This window comes from Pseudoliparis swirei, chromosome 15, assembly GCF_029220125.1.
Source record: "Pseudoliparis swirei isolate HS2019 ecotype Mariana Trench chromosome 15, NWPU_hadal_v1, whole genome shotgun sequence".
NCBI lineage: Eukaryota > Metazoa > Chordata > Actinopteri > Perciformes > Liparidae > Pseudoliparis > Pseudoliparis swirei.
In genome coordinates this window covers 9,128,071-9,144,998 of record NC_079402.1, presented here as the reverse complement: position 1 = coordinate 9,144,998, position 16,928 = coordinate 9,128,071, and the positions used below count along the sequence as shown (strand labels likewise).

Here is a 16,928-nt window from a genome sequence, read left to right as displayed (position 1 = left end):
ATTACGTTTGTATTTGACGTACAAATACGTCTCTAATCAACGTATCTTTGCGGTTTGTTGTCTCTCTTTTCTACAATGCTGTTATGAATTGGAAAAAGCGTCCTCTAGTCTTACTTATTATTATAGATAGATAGATAGATAGATATATATTTTATTAATCCCCAAGGGGAAATTAGTTCTCTGCATTTAACCCATTCTTAGTTATTAAGGAGCAGTGGGCTGCAGTGATGCGCCCAGAAGCAACTGGGGGTTCAGTGCCTTGCCCAAGGACACTTCGACTTGGAACTAATGGGGAGAGCCGGGATCGAACCGACAACCTTGGGGTTGCAGGACAACCCTCTTACCCCACTGAGCTACAGCCGCCCCCAAAATATTTTATTTATTTTATATGTTTCGCCTGCAATAGGCGTTGTAACGGAACCCTGAAGACTGGTGACGCTCCTTTATTTTCTTTCTTTAGGTGACAATACATTAATTAAAACCAGTAAACTATCACCACCTTAAGAGAGTTAGCCTCATACAGGTCCAATCAACTATTCAACTTTTTATCAAATGCATCTGTCCGTGAGATCTGTGTATACCATAACGTTTGCATGGACCTGTTTTTGGGGCCCTTATCTCAGAGCTATCGGTCCCAAACTTTAGGGTATTCATATTCAGATGAATTTGAAAATGATCCAGATATTTAAGTTGTGGGCACGCAAGCAAGACGCACGCATTGCCATGGTAACGACCTGGCCGAGGCTATATAAACAGCCTCGGCCCCTTTGCACTTTGACCTCAACCCGAGCTTGAAGCCTCTTGTTGACCAGAGCTGTGAAGCTAACTCCTTGAGCTGTTGACCGCTAACTGAAAGTTATCCTTGAATCTCCTTCTAGCTCCTGACTTCCTGTTTCGTGGACCACCGAGAAGCCGGAGAATGGTGGACCACTCGTACGCGCGGCCGGGAGGTACGTTTCATATTTATATTTAGCATTTTTGTGATTTATTCTTACCTTAAAACCATTTAAAACGTTCTCAGTTGAGAAATCAGTGAAACCTTTTGAGTTTATAGTTGAACAGTTCACAATGTCAAGGGGCCTGTTTGAGAAATACAGATGTGGAGGTTTCTCAGTGTAAAATGATTATTTGAGGTCCGGATTGTCTTAAAAGTCACTGGATATCTGTGTTATGTGTTAACTATTCGTGTAGTGGATTTAAAACAACAATATTTTATTTAGAGGGTATCACATATGACAGATTTTTACCATTGAAAGTTCTGAAAAGGGGAAAGTGAGAAGATATGAATCATTGTTTAGTCTGGAAGGTGTGGCTCACGAGTCTAAACGGTTGTACATTGACCTGCTAACTGATTGATTAGCAGCTGGAATCTGAATCTATTATTGATCAATGTAATCCAGAAATATTTCATGGCATGACGAATCCTTAAATGTTTCCCTGCAGCTGGTGCCGACGACGTTGGAGCTCCCCAGCCCCCGCCCCCGGGAGGTAACGTTGCACAATATCAGTTTAACGATGCGTATGTGGGTTTGGTGGGTGTCTTGGGCCTTTTGCCACCAGACGAGGCCCGGCTGAGACTCATCCGACTCCGACTCGGCCGACTCGTGCGAATGAGGCTCCGACAGCGCCGACGCGGACCGGGCCGCAGGTAAGTTATCAGGTAAGTAATACACTTGTCCCTGTAAACTTACACTGTTTAAAGTACTGTTATTGGTTTGTATGTGCACTTTATTTTATATTCTACTGTAAATGTAATATGTTACAATTGTTGCACTTTGTTGATTGTTTAATGTTTAATGTTATTGTCTTATGTTGCACCACCCGCCATGACACATTCCTTGTACGTGAAAACATACTTTGCAATAGACAGACAGATGGAGAGAAAATTGATAGATAGATAGATAGATAGACAGAGACAGATAGATAGATAGATAAATAGATAGATAGATGGACAGATAGATTGAGCAATGAACAAATACTTTATTCATCCACAGGGGGAAATGTGGTTGTAGAAGCAAGGTTACAGAATAAACACTCAATATATACAATAAAATAGCAGAGAAGGAAATATTCAATTTTAGAAAATTAGATGATAAAGAAAATGCAAAGTCTAAAGAGTGTATATACAGTGAAAGGGTTATTGATCAATTTAAGAAGGATATGGTCAGAGGTGATTTATTATAGTCTTATAGCAGTTGGCAGGACTGTTGTCCCGTATCGGTCCTTTGGTATTCCTGTCCTCTCATCCTCTCTTTAGCTGTGGAACATCCTGAAGAAGCTCCGGCCCCAGAAACCAGAAGAGTCCACCAGGAGGAGCAGGAAGAGGAGGAGCCCGACTGCCCGGCAGGACAGCCTTCCCTCACGCCTGGCATCTCCTTGACGACGACGAAGAAGAAGATGATGAGGGAGGACCACATGAGAAGGATGAAGGACTACAGGACCAGATGAAGAGCGGCGGTTGCCTTTCTTTTAGTGGGCGGAGTAAGTAATCCCTCACTCAGACTACAGAAGTATCAGTAATAGGATCCCATCATCGGAGGCCAGATCCAACACAACAATGTAAAGGTTGTGTCGTTCAGTTCAAACGTATTCATGTCTGGTGTTTGTGTCTCACAGGGCAGGACTCCTCTGTCTCTCTCCCAGCTGAGGGAGGACGTCAACCAACCCGTCACCCTCAGCTGACCACTGAACAGGTACAATCAGGACCCCCCTCCCGCCCGTCCACCCAGACCCCCGACACCGCCCGCCCCGCCCACACAGGAAGCAGCTGTGAGAAGACGGACGCTTCAGCCTGAACAAGACATAATAATTGTAAAAGCTTTGTAGTATTTCATTTGTCACATGGAATACTGTATGTTCATGTAAACTGTGTCCAGTATTTAGATTGATATCTCCTGATTTTAATGAATACATGTACAACAAAATCTAAATATGTGTCTTTTTATTCAAAACTACTGGGTCAGCCAACACTGTTATGATGCTCATATTGGGTTATAAATCAACTTTAATGGTTGAGACTTATGCACTACAATGTTATAGTTTTTATATTTACTTATTGTGTTGATTCTTAATAATTAATGTCAGTAATATATTCTTGGTTCACGCTAGTGCTCATTTTTCATCTTCATAACAGGTAAACGCTTAAACCATAAATTATATTTTTGTTTTGTATTTTGCCAAAAATAGCTTAAATGACCACAAATATTTGTATCAAAAACATCCTAAATGGCCAAACGTCAACATGTGTCATGTCAGTTGGCAACAATCAGTAACAAATACCAACATATATCTTCACTCTAAATAATCCAACTAAAGCAATGCATCATTTATATTTACAAGATTTCCATTGACGAAAATAGAAAATAGGAAAGTAAGTAACAGACCCCGGCAGTATATGAAATGATGCTTTTATACCAAACTCCTAACTGGATGGAGAACATTGAAACAAAACCAAAGAACAGACAACATGGAGGAGGACGTCTCCACAGCCGCTGGATCTCAGCAGCATGAATGACGTCCTCTGGAGGCTGAGGACAGGAGACATGAGCCGGCACCTCGTCCAGCAGCTCCTGGAGAGACCGTCTGGAAGCTCCTCGCCTCCCAGCAGCCTCCTCCTCGCCTCCAGCCTCATCGCCTCCCAGCAGCCTCCTATAATATATATATACATATTTATATATATATATACATATATATATCCCTTTTACAGTTTTTCTCCATTGCTTTGGCTCAATTCTTGAAACAGAAATGACATTCTCAAAACAACTCGTGCAAACCTCCAAACCACTGGGCACTTATTCACAACAGATTTGAATTTCTCATTCCTTTAATCAAATTGCAATTGTTTTAGAAACTCCTTGCAAATGACAAGTACAATTGCCTACAACTTGCACACATTTCAAATGATTTCGCACATCTGTGCAAATGGTTAGATACAATTGCCTTCAGTTAGCCCAATTACCAATTGAATACATCTGGCTGGTCTAAACCGACTGTTGCTACTCAGTCAAGTGGTTGTTCTCTGCAAAACATCTTGGCATCATTTCCTTGTGTCCATCATCACCTGCACAATAGTTCACTCCACTGTCAAAATCGTTCAGGCACATAATACCATGAAAAACATCATGGTATATATACTATAATATGGATCTCTTGGATCATCGGCTTCATTTTCAGGTGCAACTAGAACTTTACTATTCAAGGGGGATTTTCTCACATCCGATCACCAATCACACAGTCATTTTAGTTAGCTGACAGGTGCTATCCAGGAGTATAAATGCTTCCATCAAATATCTAGGGCGTGACAAAGTTCAGCACAGTTTACAGTATGAACATGGACGCACCTGGCCAGGTAAACGAACAAGGGAAACTGCCTGTTCGAGGAAGAAGAAGAGGAAGAGGAGCAAGGGTGCGTGGTGGTGGAGGGTGTATGAGCATCGGGCTCTAAACCAGAGGTCCCTTCTCCAGGCAATGGATGCTGCTTGTGCCGATGTCACGGCAGATCGGTGCAGTGGATGGTTGCGGCATGCACGGCGATTCTTCCCCCGTTGCATCGCAAGGGAGAACATCAGATGCGATGTTGACGTAAATCTGTGGCCAGACAGACGTGAGCGCGAGGATGAGCAGGAGAGTGAGGATGAACTCCAGCTTTGAGCTCCAGCTTTGCTTTACTTTCCTACTGTAGGCTATACTTAATTTTATTTTGGATGTGCTTTTTGTTTGACACTATTTTTTGCTGTACACATTTTCTGTTTCTGTTTTGAAATTACTGTAATAATTTCCATGGCAGTATAAGTGCAATACAGTATGTGATGTGAAACCTTGTTGGCTCCTCTTGAATGAATCTTTTTTCTGTTTGATACACAAAGTATTCTGTAAAGAAAACATCTACAGGAACCATTCAGTGTCAAAGGACTAAGCCAAGATTGAAATGTGCACATGAGGGATATTTCTATGGTCCACTGCCATACTGACAAAACATCTAAACATTTTGACCTGCAGTGTTTAAACAATGACGAAGGGACTTTTCATTTTGGGGGCACTGACTATTTGTATGAGAAAAGGAATTAGTTTTGACTGATGAGTTGTCTGTTTTGGGAGAGATATGACCTTTTGCAGGTGTGCCATAGTGTTTTGCTAAACCATCTAGGTTATTTTGGCAAATGTATTTAAAGCTTTGAGAATGTCCTTTTTTTTTCTCGAGAGATGAGCCACAGCAATCGAGAAGGAAGTTTTCATTTTGGGGGCACTGACTATTTTTATGAGAAAATGATTTGGGTTTGAAGCTTGAGTTAACTGTTTTGGGTGAGATATGACCTTTTGAAGGGGATCTATGTAGTTGTGCTGAACTATATAGGCTATTTTACCAAATGCACTAAGAGCTTTAAGAATGTAATTTCTGTTTCAAGAATTGAGCCAAAGCAATGGAGAAAAACTGTAATATGCTGAGAATGCAAAACCACAACTATGGCTCTAATTAAAACCCGAATAAACCAGTCAGACGCCCCACATTTACAGGTTTTGTTTTTAATGAGAAAATATCCATAATATGTATCATAGTTTTATAACCGTGAGCCTTACATGTGCTATAAAATAACAAAGCAGAGTATGAGCATACAAGTGGTTAACATAGGAACAGAGGTTATACTGTATAATAGGATTCCTTTATCACACACACACACACACGATGCACATACACACACATACACACAGACAGTGGGAGTCCCACACTGAAGCTCAGGTGCTTCTTCAGGCCCAAAACAAGCCACCAGCATTTAAAATGATAAATAAATCATCTCATTCAAACAAGAGCGTCATAATCATCCTAATAATAAATCACGGAAGTAGAAATCATCTGCGTGTGCATGATGTCATCGCCGTTTCAAAAGCGTTATAGTGTATCTGATTCAAACTCAAACGCAGTTCGGGGTTCGATGGTGTCCGACTGAAGGGGGAGATGAGGACAGTGTGTCCAGTCATGTGGGTTCACGCGGCGGCGCAGCAGCCACAGTGAACTGGGGAGCAAGCCGTTCGCTTTGGTCTCTCCAAACTCAGATTGTGCTGTGACCGGAGCTCAGATCCAGCAGCAGGAGCTCAGCTGGCACCGTAAATAAAACATCACCCGGCCCAAAGGATCGCCGTCTGTCATTCACCTCCAAAATGTCAGCTCAAGCTCCTCTGGAAGGGAACCCCTCTCACACGGTGGCGCTTTGTGTTTGTCCTTCAACCCGTGTGGTAAACAGATTCTCATCTCACACACACACTACCTGCTGCGCCACAATAACACCTCCGTCTCTCTCAATGGGACAGTAGTCCTTTTAAGTACCAGTTTATTTTGTTTCGGGGGGGGGGGGGGAGGGGGGGGGTGGACACGTCCCACACTTCCTCTGGTTGGTGGCTGCCGGCACGAGGTTTCCTCAAAGAACATATTAAAATAGATAATTAAATAGAAATCAGATAAGTTGCACTCGGGATGGGACTGTCGCAATAAATATAGTAGAGTCCTTATTGCCGAGGGGTCAGCATGTGTCCCGCACTCTTTTATCTGCAAGTTGACCTCAGGTTTAATTCTATAGATTTCATCTAAGTGTGTGTGTGTACGGTCATTTCCTGGGTGAAGGGCACTTGAAGAGGACACGCTAACGGGGCGGTAACGGGGGGGGGGGGGGGTAATCGTTCTCACCATCATCCTGACAAAAACAAATCTCCCGAGGCTTCGGTCAACAAGCCCCCCCCCCCCCCCCCCGTTACGTCGTCACCTTCTCGCTGCTTGTCTGTGTGCGCTTGTTTTCCAGGAAAAGGAGTGTCGTGTCAGGCGCACAACTAGCATGCGTTAAATATATTTTAAAAGCAGAAGCTGACGGCTCTCGAAGTAACGCCGTTGGGTTTTGGTATAACAACATTATCTATATATATATATATATATATATACACTACCGTTGAAAAGTTTGGGGTCACTTAGAAATGTCTTTATTTTTCAAAGAAAAGCAGTTTTTTCAATAAAGATAACATTAAATTAATAAAATATACACACTATACATTGTTAATGTGGTAAATGACTATTCTAGGTGAAAACGTCTGGTTTCTAATGAAATATCTCCATAGGTGTATAGAGGCCCTTTTACAGCAACGATCACTCCAGTGTTCTAATGGTACATTGTGTTTGCTAATCGCCTTAGAAGACTAATGTCTGATTAGAAAACCCGTGCAATTATGCTAGCACAGCTGAAAACAGTTATGCTGGTGATATAAGCTATACAACTGGCCTTCCTTTGAGATTGAAGTACAAAATTAATACTTCAAATATTAATCATTATTTCTAACCTTGTCAATGTCTTGACTATATGTTCTATGAAATGTTCAATTCATTTGATAAATAAAAGTGTGAGTTTTCATGGAAGACACAAAATTGTCTGGGTGACCCCAAACTTTTGAACGGTAGTGTATATATATATATATATGTGTATATAAAAGCTTCTTTTCAATCATTTTCATCAAATTTTATCCTCAGCTAGAAAGGTGTAGTCGATATGACGGCTGTTGCCCGACTGGAATCCCAACACACATGTTAATATATCAAATGCACACACACACCTCAGTATAATACACAAAACGACGGCTCACATCTTAAACACAGGGCGACGCAGCGAGCGGATGTCAAATAAGTGATTTTGTAGAATATAAAAGCCCCGACGGATGGTCGCTCTAACGTGGCTGTGTATTTGGACTGAAACAAGGCGCAACAAGAGAAGATCAAACGCATCACACACATTCCAACAGTCTGCTGACAGTCTGAGGCGGAGTTGAACCGTGGCGCTAGTTTTTCAAACGTTTCTCGCCGGCATTCAACAGTTCAGGGACCGTTCGGGTCGGCACTTAAGATTAAATACAGATGCTGAAAAGGTTTGCCAAAGATCCCACCAACACGTGTCACGCGTGTGTGTGTGTGTGTGTGTGTGTTCAATCTGCAGAGGATAAACCTTCTCGGGCTCTGAAGGTGATGCTTCAGGTCCCACTTGGTTCAGAGGCCTCTCACTGCAGCGTCATCAAATTATTCAGAGATTACAGGAATTAGGCCTTTTGCGTTTCTTGAAGGTCACAATGCACACGCTTGCTCGTCTCTCCACACATTTTGAAGATGATTGGGGGTTATATATATCGAGCACCCATTGTCAAAACCATCATCGACAAGTCTCGGACAACCAAAATACGATCATATTTAAATAAAGACAATTACAGGTTGAATTGAAATCCTATGAATATTGAAGTCATTCAGTGTCTACCAACTAGTAACAACTTGTAATACCAAAACACGCCTCTGACGAGCGCTCCTTAACCCTTTCAAAGTGTCTCTTTCACCATTGACCTTCTTTAAATTCTTCTCCAAACCCACCACAACACCTCAAATGTCTCTCACCTGCTCGGTCATCTAACATACGGTTGGCCTTCAAATCCTCAGGTCCCAAAAGAACCACAACTCGGTGCATCAGTCCCATTGGTGGAGCCAGCGGGTCATGTGATCAACCAGAATACGGTGAGTCAAATAAATACTGTTTCCTTTCCCTCTCTGCGCTGCATTTTTCCTTAAGTCTCATCATCCTCTTCTTCCTCCACCTTTCCACTCAGTCCCCCAACTGTCTCTGAGAGGAGCCGTTTACTCCTCCTCCTCTTCTTCCTCCTCCTCTTCCTCCTCCTCCTCCCCCTCATCTTCTCCCTCGTTGGCGTAGATACCGGCTTCCCACTTCCGTGCCATGTCGCTTTTCCTCCTGGTGACGCGGGTGGCCTCCAGAACCTGTCGATAAGAACAAAATCCGATATATCATAACATTACGGTCAGAATGAGCCAAATAAAAACACCCAATGCTTTTTTCTTCTTCTTTTTTTTTTTTACCAGCCTCAAGGGATGTAACGGCAACACAATCACGAAAAGAAAACACACCACTGTGACTTTAACATGGCATGCGATGTGCATCAAAGACTGAGGGAGCGCTTGGTTGAACCACCCAGTACAGGAGTCCCTGAGTTGTTTCCATTCAAATAAATAAGATGAAGCGCGCCGGCAGTGTTTGACAATAAAAAACTAAAAGTAATTTTGCACCATTTCAGGGGAAGTGTCATGCTTCAACACTAGCTTTGTTTTATGCTTCATCGTCCCTCTCACACACTCATGCCAAGACACACACACACACAGTTACAAACACATGAGAAAAAGCTCACAAAGGTGAAGTAGATTTGTGGGGAGAAAATTGTGGATGCGTCAATATTTTCGGATGGCTGAGCCCGACTTCAGCTTTTACTTGAGTAGTAATGCTCCTGCTTGTATATGAACATTCACCGCATGTCACAACTCAGAAAAGCATTTTTTTTCATCTTGTTTTACCCGTTATTACAGTTTTTGAACTTTGTTTTTCACAATATCCTCATCATTATTTGTTTAATGTGTTGTAGGGGACACGCATGAGGGTGGGGGGACAAGCACATGCAGCACCAACACCACACGGCTGAATAATAATGCAGTGAGACCACAAGCAGACCTGGGATCAGATACACAACTGTGTTTGGTTGGTTTCCTTCACTTAATCCTTCCTGTCTAGCATTTCTAACTACAATAATACACCCCCGTCTCGCTGCTCCGGACCACTTTCATATCCGGGAGTCTGAGTGAAGCGACACACTTTGTGTTTTTAGTTGTAGACTCGGCTCAGTTGTGCACATTAAATGCAGAACGAGAACAGAGATAACCCCCCCCCCCAATGGTAGGAACCAGGGAATGTCCCAATCCATAAAAAAAGAAACATAATAATCCAGAACAGAAGTGGTCCATATACACACTGGAATGTAATAATCTTTCTAAAAGTTCTTAATTTCCGTCCCAGGTCTGACAGTAAAGGCCGTTCATGGAGTGAACCAGTGTTTAGGTGGGACAGGTACCTCAGTGGTTACTTCGTTAACCAGCAACAGACGGGCATACTGACCGACCAGCAGGAGAGAAGCAGTAGTAAACATAGTCAAAAACATGTGATGTCATCATGGATAAACAGTAGCCCCATCAGCAACAACAACAACAAAAGTGGCAACAACATTCCCGCTGTACGTTCAAGATAAATTTAGTGAGTGATCTTGACAAATGCCAAAAGACAACTAACTAGTTCACACTTGTTCATACGATAAATGATCTTCTTCTTATCAAGAGAGACCAAACAGTGACACACCGCCAGACCGGCATGAGAAGACGTATTCAGATAGAAGATATGAAAAAAAAGATGGAGACAGGGCAGACACCTCCCCAGCATCTTTGTATTACTTTCAATTTAACTTCCTGTTCCTGGCCGGGACGTTCCCTCTGAGGTTCTCCAGCTCGAGCTCCTGCCAAGAGGCGAGGGATGGAAGCGTTCGACCACGTTCTGTAACACCCTGTTCTGTTTCTCCTGTGTTCCGTGTCTCCTATGTCTCCTGTGTCTTCTGTCTTAATTGTTTAATTCCCTGCACCTGCCCTCAGCCACTCTTGTCTCGTTAGTCTGATGTCGTACACCTGTGTCCCCCCTATATATTGTGTCAGTCTTTCCCTTGTCTCCTGTCGGATTGTCGTCTATGGTTCCTTGTCCTTTTCCCATCGTCCTGTCCGTGTTCCTGATCCTGCCTGCTTCGACCCTGCCTGTCTGCCTGCCCCTTTTGGACTTTGTTTATTTTGCAACTGTTTTGCCTCATTAAAGAGCGCCTTTTGGTTATTCAAGTTTCGATCCTGCTTGATTCTCTGCACATGAGCTCCTGCACCTCGCTACCCGTGACGTCGGCGTGACACGTTCAACTAACCGACTGAAGTCGTTTCTCCAGGTTCAAACACTCACACTGTTGTCCTCGAGTTGCTCCTTCCTCTTCACTTTGTGTGTTTCGTAGTCTTCCATGAGCGTCTGCATGAAGTTCTTGGGTCGCCCTCCGGAGTCCTCGCTGCCGGCGTCAGACAGGGCTCCATCCGAGGGCGAGGGCGAGACGGGCGGCGCCGGTCGAACCTTCTCGATCTTTCCTGCACGCCACGGCAAAAACACACACGCTTTATTCAATAAGCACGATCACACCAAGCTCGAGTGCTACTGAAGCATCCTAACGTGCTGCAACAACAACAACGACCGTGTCGTGACTAACCTGGCGCCGTCCTCGCCGTCAGTGTGAGTCTCGCCGGCAGGCTGTTGCTCTTCATCTTATCTGCCGGGGAGATCTTGGTTTGCCGCCCCCCCGACCTCGCGGGCCCGAGGCGGTCGCCGCAAGAGTTGCTGGGGCGGACGACGACGACCGGCTTCTCCTTCCTCTGTTTCTTCAGCTCCTCCTCCCTCTGCTGCGCGGCTCGGATCTCCTCTTCGATCATGGACAAAGTTCGCTGCTTGTTGGAGCGCAGGCGGAAGGGCCCGCTGGCCGCGTCCGCCTCGGGGCCCCGCGCCGCCGTGCTGCGCAGCTCGGCGGCCTCCGAGTATTTACTGAAGTAGCTGAACTCGGGTTTCTCCGGGCTCGGGGGAGAAGGAGGACGGTAGACCGGGGTCGGCCTGGCAACCGGAGCGGCCGCGGAGGAGGCGGGAGCCGGAGACGGGGCCGAGGACGCCAGCGCTCTGGCGTAAGAGGACTGTATTTTGATCCTGGGGCCTCCGCTTTTGGGCCTCTGTGGTGGCGAGACGGGCTGAGAAGGAGGCTGAGAAGGAGGCGGAGAAGGCGTCTGCAGCTGTGTCCCCCGGGCTGGACTGGAGGGCTGCTGCGGCAGAGCGTGTTGCGATTCTGGAGGCTTCTCTTGGGACAAGACTCCCGGCCGTCTGTCCGGCGGAGGGGACACGTTGGACGGAGCCGGACTGGAGGACACCGGTGACTGGAGACCGGGAGCTCCGCCAGAAGACACGGGGGAGGAAGAAACGGGCACAGGGCTACTCGTTGAAGTCGAGGACGGAGACACGGGGGCGCTCAGATGTGAGGAATTCGACTCGGACGGCTGCCACTCGTCTCCGTCCTCGGCCGCCAGGGCATTTTGGATGGCATTTTGGACGAGGACCCCCGCGTGGAACTCCAGATCGTCTTCTGTCGGACCGCCGCTGGTCTGCCCGTTCACCGGCGTGGTGGGCTGCGGGGTGGGCGGAGACACCGGGGTGAGCGGCAGCGGCGTGGGCGGCAGCGAAGCCCCGCTGTCGGAAATATTATCCAGGCTGAACAGAGTGGTGTCCTGAGAGCGGACGGACAACTCGTCTAACCCCGAGTCAGACTCCTCTGGGTGAGAGCCTGGGTAGAAAGGGCTCTTCCTCTCCTCATCAGGCAGGATTGTCATGACGGCTCGTGCGCAGGTGAATTCGGCTGCGATTCCTTCATCAGACCAGGTCTCCCCGGTTTCCGCCATGATGTCGCCGCTCCCCTGGCTGCTCCTGGTTATGGATTTTGAGAAGGGCTTGGCAGAATACATGTGAGGAGCCACGTCCCTCTTGGTCGCATCGCCGAGCAGAAACTGATTTCTGGCAGACGAGAAGTTGATCTGCTCCTCCAGAATCTCCTCCTTCCTGTTTATCTCTGGGTCAAAGGTCACCATTGTGGGAGGGCCTGAAATCTGGGGCTGAAAATAGAGGTGGGAGGACAGAAAAGAGAGGAGACGGAAATATAACAACCAGGTTGGCTGTGTATATATGTGTGTGTGTGTATGCGTGTGTATATGTATGTATGTCTGTGTGTGTGTATATGGGTGTATATATATGTTTGTCTGACATTTCTGTACTTGTTTTATGTTTATATCATAAAACAAATAAAAAATTTAAGTGACAACCAGGTTGGCTCTCAAAATCTAATGAATCATCAACATATTCCACATCACGTGTGTGTGTGTGTGCGTCTTACCTGTGTGTATGTGTAAGTGTGATTCTGTTTCTGCTGTTTCCTCTCTTGGTATTTCTTGAGAGACTCGAGCTGATCTGCCTCCAGCTGTTTCTCCAAAGGAACCTTTAATGAATATTAATGACACAAATAAACGGTCAGTCAGTTTGTCAGGAAGTAAAAAAATACAAAACAAAGATCCAAAGGGGAGGCTACCTCCTCAGGAGGGTTCCACCAGCGTTTGGCGATCCCGGGGTTCTTCTTCACCGCCTGGTCTTTGATCAGCTCCTGGCGCTCGCGCTCCAGCTCCTGAACCTGAGGATGGGAAAAGACAAAGAGACGTGTGCGTGTTTAGAATCTGGACGCTCCGTACGGTCCGATGAGGCTGCACAAGTCCTGCTGGCAGTCAGACATCGGTCAGTTGTTTTGCCCTTATAGATCAGAGGATTATTAACAGTGTGATTCGACTGGAGTTTTTCGTGGCTGATATGAAAACACTTCCCACTGGTCATCAGTCTTTCCTTATCTTTGTTGAAAATGTGTACTGGAAAAATGTGAACCAGAACCCCCCAGATTGTAAAGCACTCTGAGGCACATTTGTAATTTGTGATAATGGACTATACAAAATAAACTGAATTAAAATTGAATTTCGGTCTCTGCTTACAAGTGCTCGAGTTTCTCTATTTAAATTTCACAACGCCTTCCTTTTGGGCTGTACTTTCTTGAATTGATTTGAACTGTGTTGTGGTAAGTACAGCGTATGTTGTGACTTTGGCCATACACTTCAATAAAGACAAAATAAAGCGCTAACTTATGCTGTACGTTTTTGTACATTTTTAACACTGGAAGTTTCTTCGGTCTTATTTTGCTGACCAAGTACAACATATACATGAGAGTTCAGCAATCAAGGCTTTTTTCCCGTCAAGATAACATTGTTATCATAAAAAGGAGGACTCATTGCAGGCAAGGATTGAGACTTAATACTATTAATCATTCATATGAAGCTTACTTTGCACTTTGCCTCACTCTAAAAGTCGTATTTTAATTAAATAAGTCATCTTTAGTTTATGCTTGTTCACAATATGTAAATTTGGCCAGAATTACTAAGGAATACTGTAATGTTCTTTTATTTCCGAGCCTTCCTCAGAACTCTTACTTCGTAACTCTTTTGATTCACAACGGCGTTGCTACCGTGTTATTCTCGCTGCCGATACATAATCTCACAGCCGTTTACCTCCCCTGAGGGTCGCCTCCTCGTCACCCTGACATGCTGCTCCTCTCCGGGGGTGAAGAGTTTCGCCGGCCGCTTCTCCTCCTGAAACGCTCTCAGCTCAAACTTGGCCCTGCCGCTCCCCGACTCCTCCCCCTGCACATGGCCGTTAGTCTTCAAGGCGGCGTCCTCGTGGTGGGCGAACGTGGTTTGTCTCAGCCCCTCTACGACAATCGATTGGTGATCGACGGGAGAGGAGGTGCAGACGGAAGGAGAGTTCCCATCGATGCTGATCGGCTTGGCGTGTTCTGATGGAGAGGAGTTCCCGTTGGTGGGGGTTTCTGAGGCGGCGTCTAAAACCTGGTCCAAGTAGCGGATCTCCTGTGGACACAGCAGACAACGACATTGGTGTTGCTGACACGATGATGTTCATGAAACACCTCATATGTATTGTTGTATATAGGGAACAAGGCAGATGAGATGATTAGTCATACAACCATACAGTTTATCATAACCTTCGCATTGAAAATGCGGAAGGTTATGTTTTGATCGACGTGTATTTATTTATTTGTATGCGTGTTACTCGCATCACTCAAAAAGTATTAAACCGAATCGCATGAAATTTGGTGGGATGATTGGTTATTATCCGGGGACCATTTGATTCGATTGTGGTATCGATCGGGTCAAAGGTCAAGGTCAAGGCCATGAAAATGTCAAAATCTTCTTTTTACCATAGCACGGTCAATTAGTATCCAATTGGCATGCAACTAATGCCAAAATGTTCATAATTCAATGCCCAATCTTGTGATATGCGAATGTATGCGCTCTACCGAGTGCCCGTTCTAGTTATACTTGTATCATAGTACATGACAATAAACATAGATTACTGGACATTAAATGCATATTTATAGTGGCAGAAAAATGGAGTCTAATGTTATACTGGCACAAAACTAGAAAACAGAAGCAGTTTTTCACTATTTCTTTTCGCAGAAAATTAAAACATAATTTAAATATCGTCCTAAAATGTTCATCTCATCAAAATAAATGTATAAATGTTGGCATCATCCTGTGAAACACTGATAATAGCAAAAGCCTCGGCCCAACTGACCAGGAAATAAAATGAAGGGCAATTGAGGTCAAAAAAACCCGACAGAGCTCAGAATGAATCAATTCATCATTTCAGACAAATGTTTTATTAAACACAATATAATTGATAACTGTAACACATTTTCTTCATAATATACAAATTGAAGGTTATGTGCATGTTCGTAGAAACAAATAGGAGCAGTTCAAAGTTGTGTGTTTTTGATAAATGAAATAAATAAAACAAGAAACTGCATACCTGCGCCACCTCGCTGTCGGGAGTCTCGACGTTCACACCGACTGCATCGTGAGCTCGGCTGCTGGGGCTGCTCAGGCAGCCATGTTGGATCTGCTGGCTCTCCAGTTCCATGTTTTCAGGCCTGTCAGTGATCACGCTGACCGATTCCTGGAAACTGACGCTCTTCAAGGCCCGGTCTCTTGGTGTCGCGTCACTGACATCCTCGGCTGCCCGCCACAATTTCTGCTGACAAAAAAAAACACAAAAAAACGAAAGCCATAAGTTTCAGAGAAAGTGAGTTTTGGAGAGCCGATGCACTGTATGATCACTTAAATAAAAACAATGTTTGCTCTCAGAGCGCAGACTCTTCCTCATCCCCAATATAAGTCTGCATTGCAGTAGTAGTGTGGTCTGACTGGTTCCCGCCACTAGAGGGCAGCAGCTCCCATTCGGCTGCTTTCGGTCAGAACAGACACAAAACAATCGTCCCTAGTCCTGAAAGCACTGAAAGTACTTTGTTCAAAGAACTTCACATTTATGGGCATGAATCAGTGAGATGTAGCATATGCGTGGAAGAGAGAGAAAAAAAAAGATAGCAGGGATCTTGAGCTTCTATAAAATGGTATTTTTGTAAAAAACTGTCCTCTTCAGTGTGTGTCACCAAAATGTGGTAATTGCTTGTCAACGAACGATCTAAGTTTCTGGTGTCCTTTAACACTTTAACGTTACACGTATTCTGCCTTATGTTTGTCTGATGTGCATCACTGGAGAGGGAGTTGTCGGTTACTCCAGGTTCTGCAGCTTTAAAGATATTTCCATATTAATAGACACACGCTCAGCCGCTGGACCTCAGCTGTTCACAGGGCGGCGGCCCTGGTGTGTCTCTGGATGAGGGGCCTGACTCAAGGCCTCAGCATCTGTCGTTGTTATGAGAGGGAGGAGAGATCTAACAAAACCCAAATGCCGCTGCTGACTTAGTCACACAGACTGTTGTATGACTGCTAGATGACAAAATAGGTTGTCAAAATGTAATGAAATGTCACTCGTGAGTCCATAACAAGTGGAACACTTCTATCCGGTGATGTAATAGTAATATTGACGAATAACAGTGAACACAGATACTCAACACAGCAGTTATTGAGTCATCACTGTAACACTCTTATGCAGCAATAATGTGGAACATATGACGTAAAAAAAAAAATACAAACGTATACGCTATAACCACATAAAATGACTCATCGAGTGTGGCAGACGTTTCCCAGACAATGTGATGAATCCAGGGACGAAATGTAAAAATAGGGGCTGAGTGTCTGGTGAAAGGAGACGCCGGTGGACACAATCTGGGATGACACCCTGTGACCTTCTGTTTATGTGACCCATCCATCCGACGCATTCCTCAAGAAACTACATTTACACACTCCTGTCTTTACAGCCCTTCCTGTTCCTCCAGTGGCCACGAACAAATACTCTACTGGCTTCCTGTTTTACTGCCCTGTGCCAAGCACACCTCTATTCCAAAAGGTGTGTTTACATCCACGAGGGGTTGTTGACCCCCGTATTTCTAAC

At 44.8% G+C, this 16,928-nt stretch overlaps 1 protein-coding gene across 3 annotated transcripts in view; it reads right to left on the bottom strand.

The window, feature by feature from the left end:
- Positions 1-5,505: 5,505 nt before the first annotated feature.
- The window catches only part of LOC130204943 (A-kinase anchor protein 2), an 83,495-nt gene continuing 72,072 nt past the window's right edge, over positions 5,506-16,928 (bottom strand). The window contains exons 10-17 of one of the 3 annotated variants that reach the window (XM_056431959.1): positions 15,384-15,608; positions 14,066-14,422; positions 13,048-13,146; positions 12,856-12,957; positions 11,140-12,577; positions 10,845-11,020; positions 9,928-9,966; positions 5,506-8,788 (exon numbers count right to left, since the gene is read on the bottom strand). In XM_056431959.1, the coding sequence (XP_056287934.1) occupies positions 8,651-8,788; positions 9,928-9,966; positions 10,845-11,020; positions 11,140-12,577; positions 12,856-12,957; positions 13,048-13,146; positions 14,066-14,422; positions 15,384-15,608 (2,574 nt within the window). In that variant the 3' untranslated portion in view covers positions 5,506-8,650. The remainder of the gene's footprint in view (positions 8,789-9,927; positions 9,967-10,844; positions 11,021-11,139; positions 12,578-12,855; positions 12,958-13,047; positions 13,147-14,065; positions 14,423-15,383; positions 15,609-16,928) is intronic. The other 2 variants (XM_056431960.1, XM_056431961.1) reach the window with 2 other exon arrangements.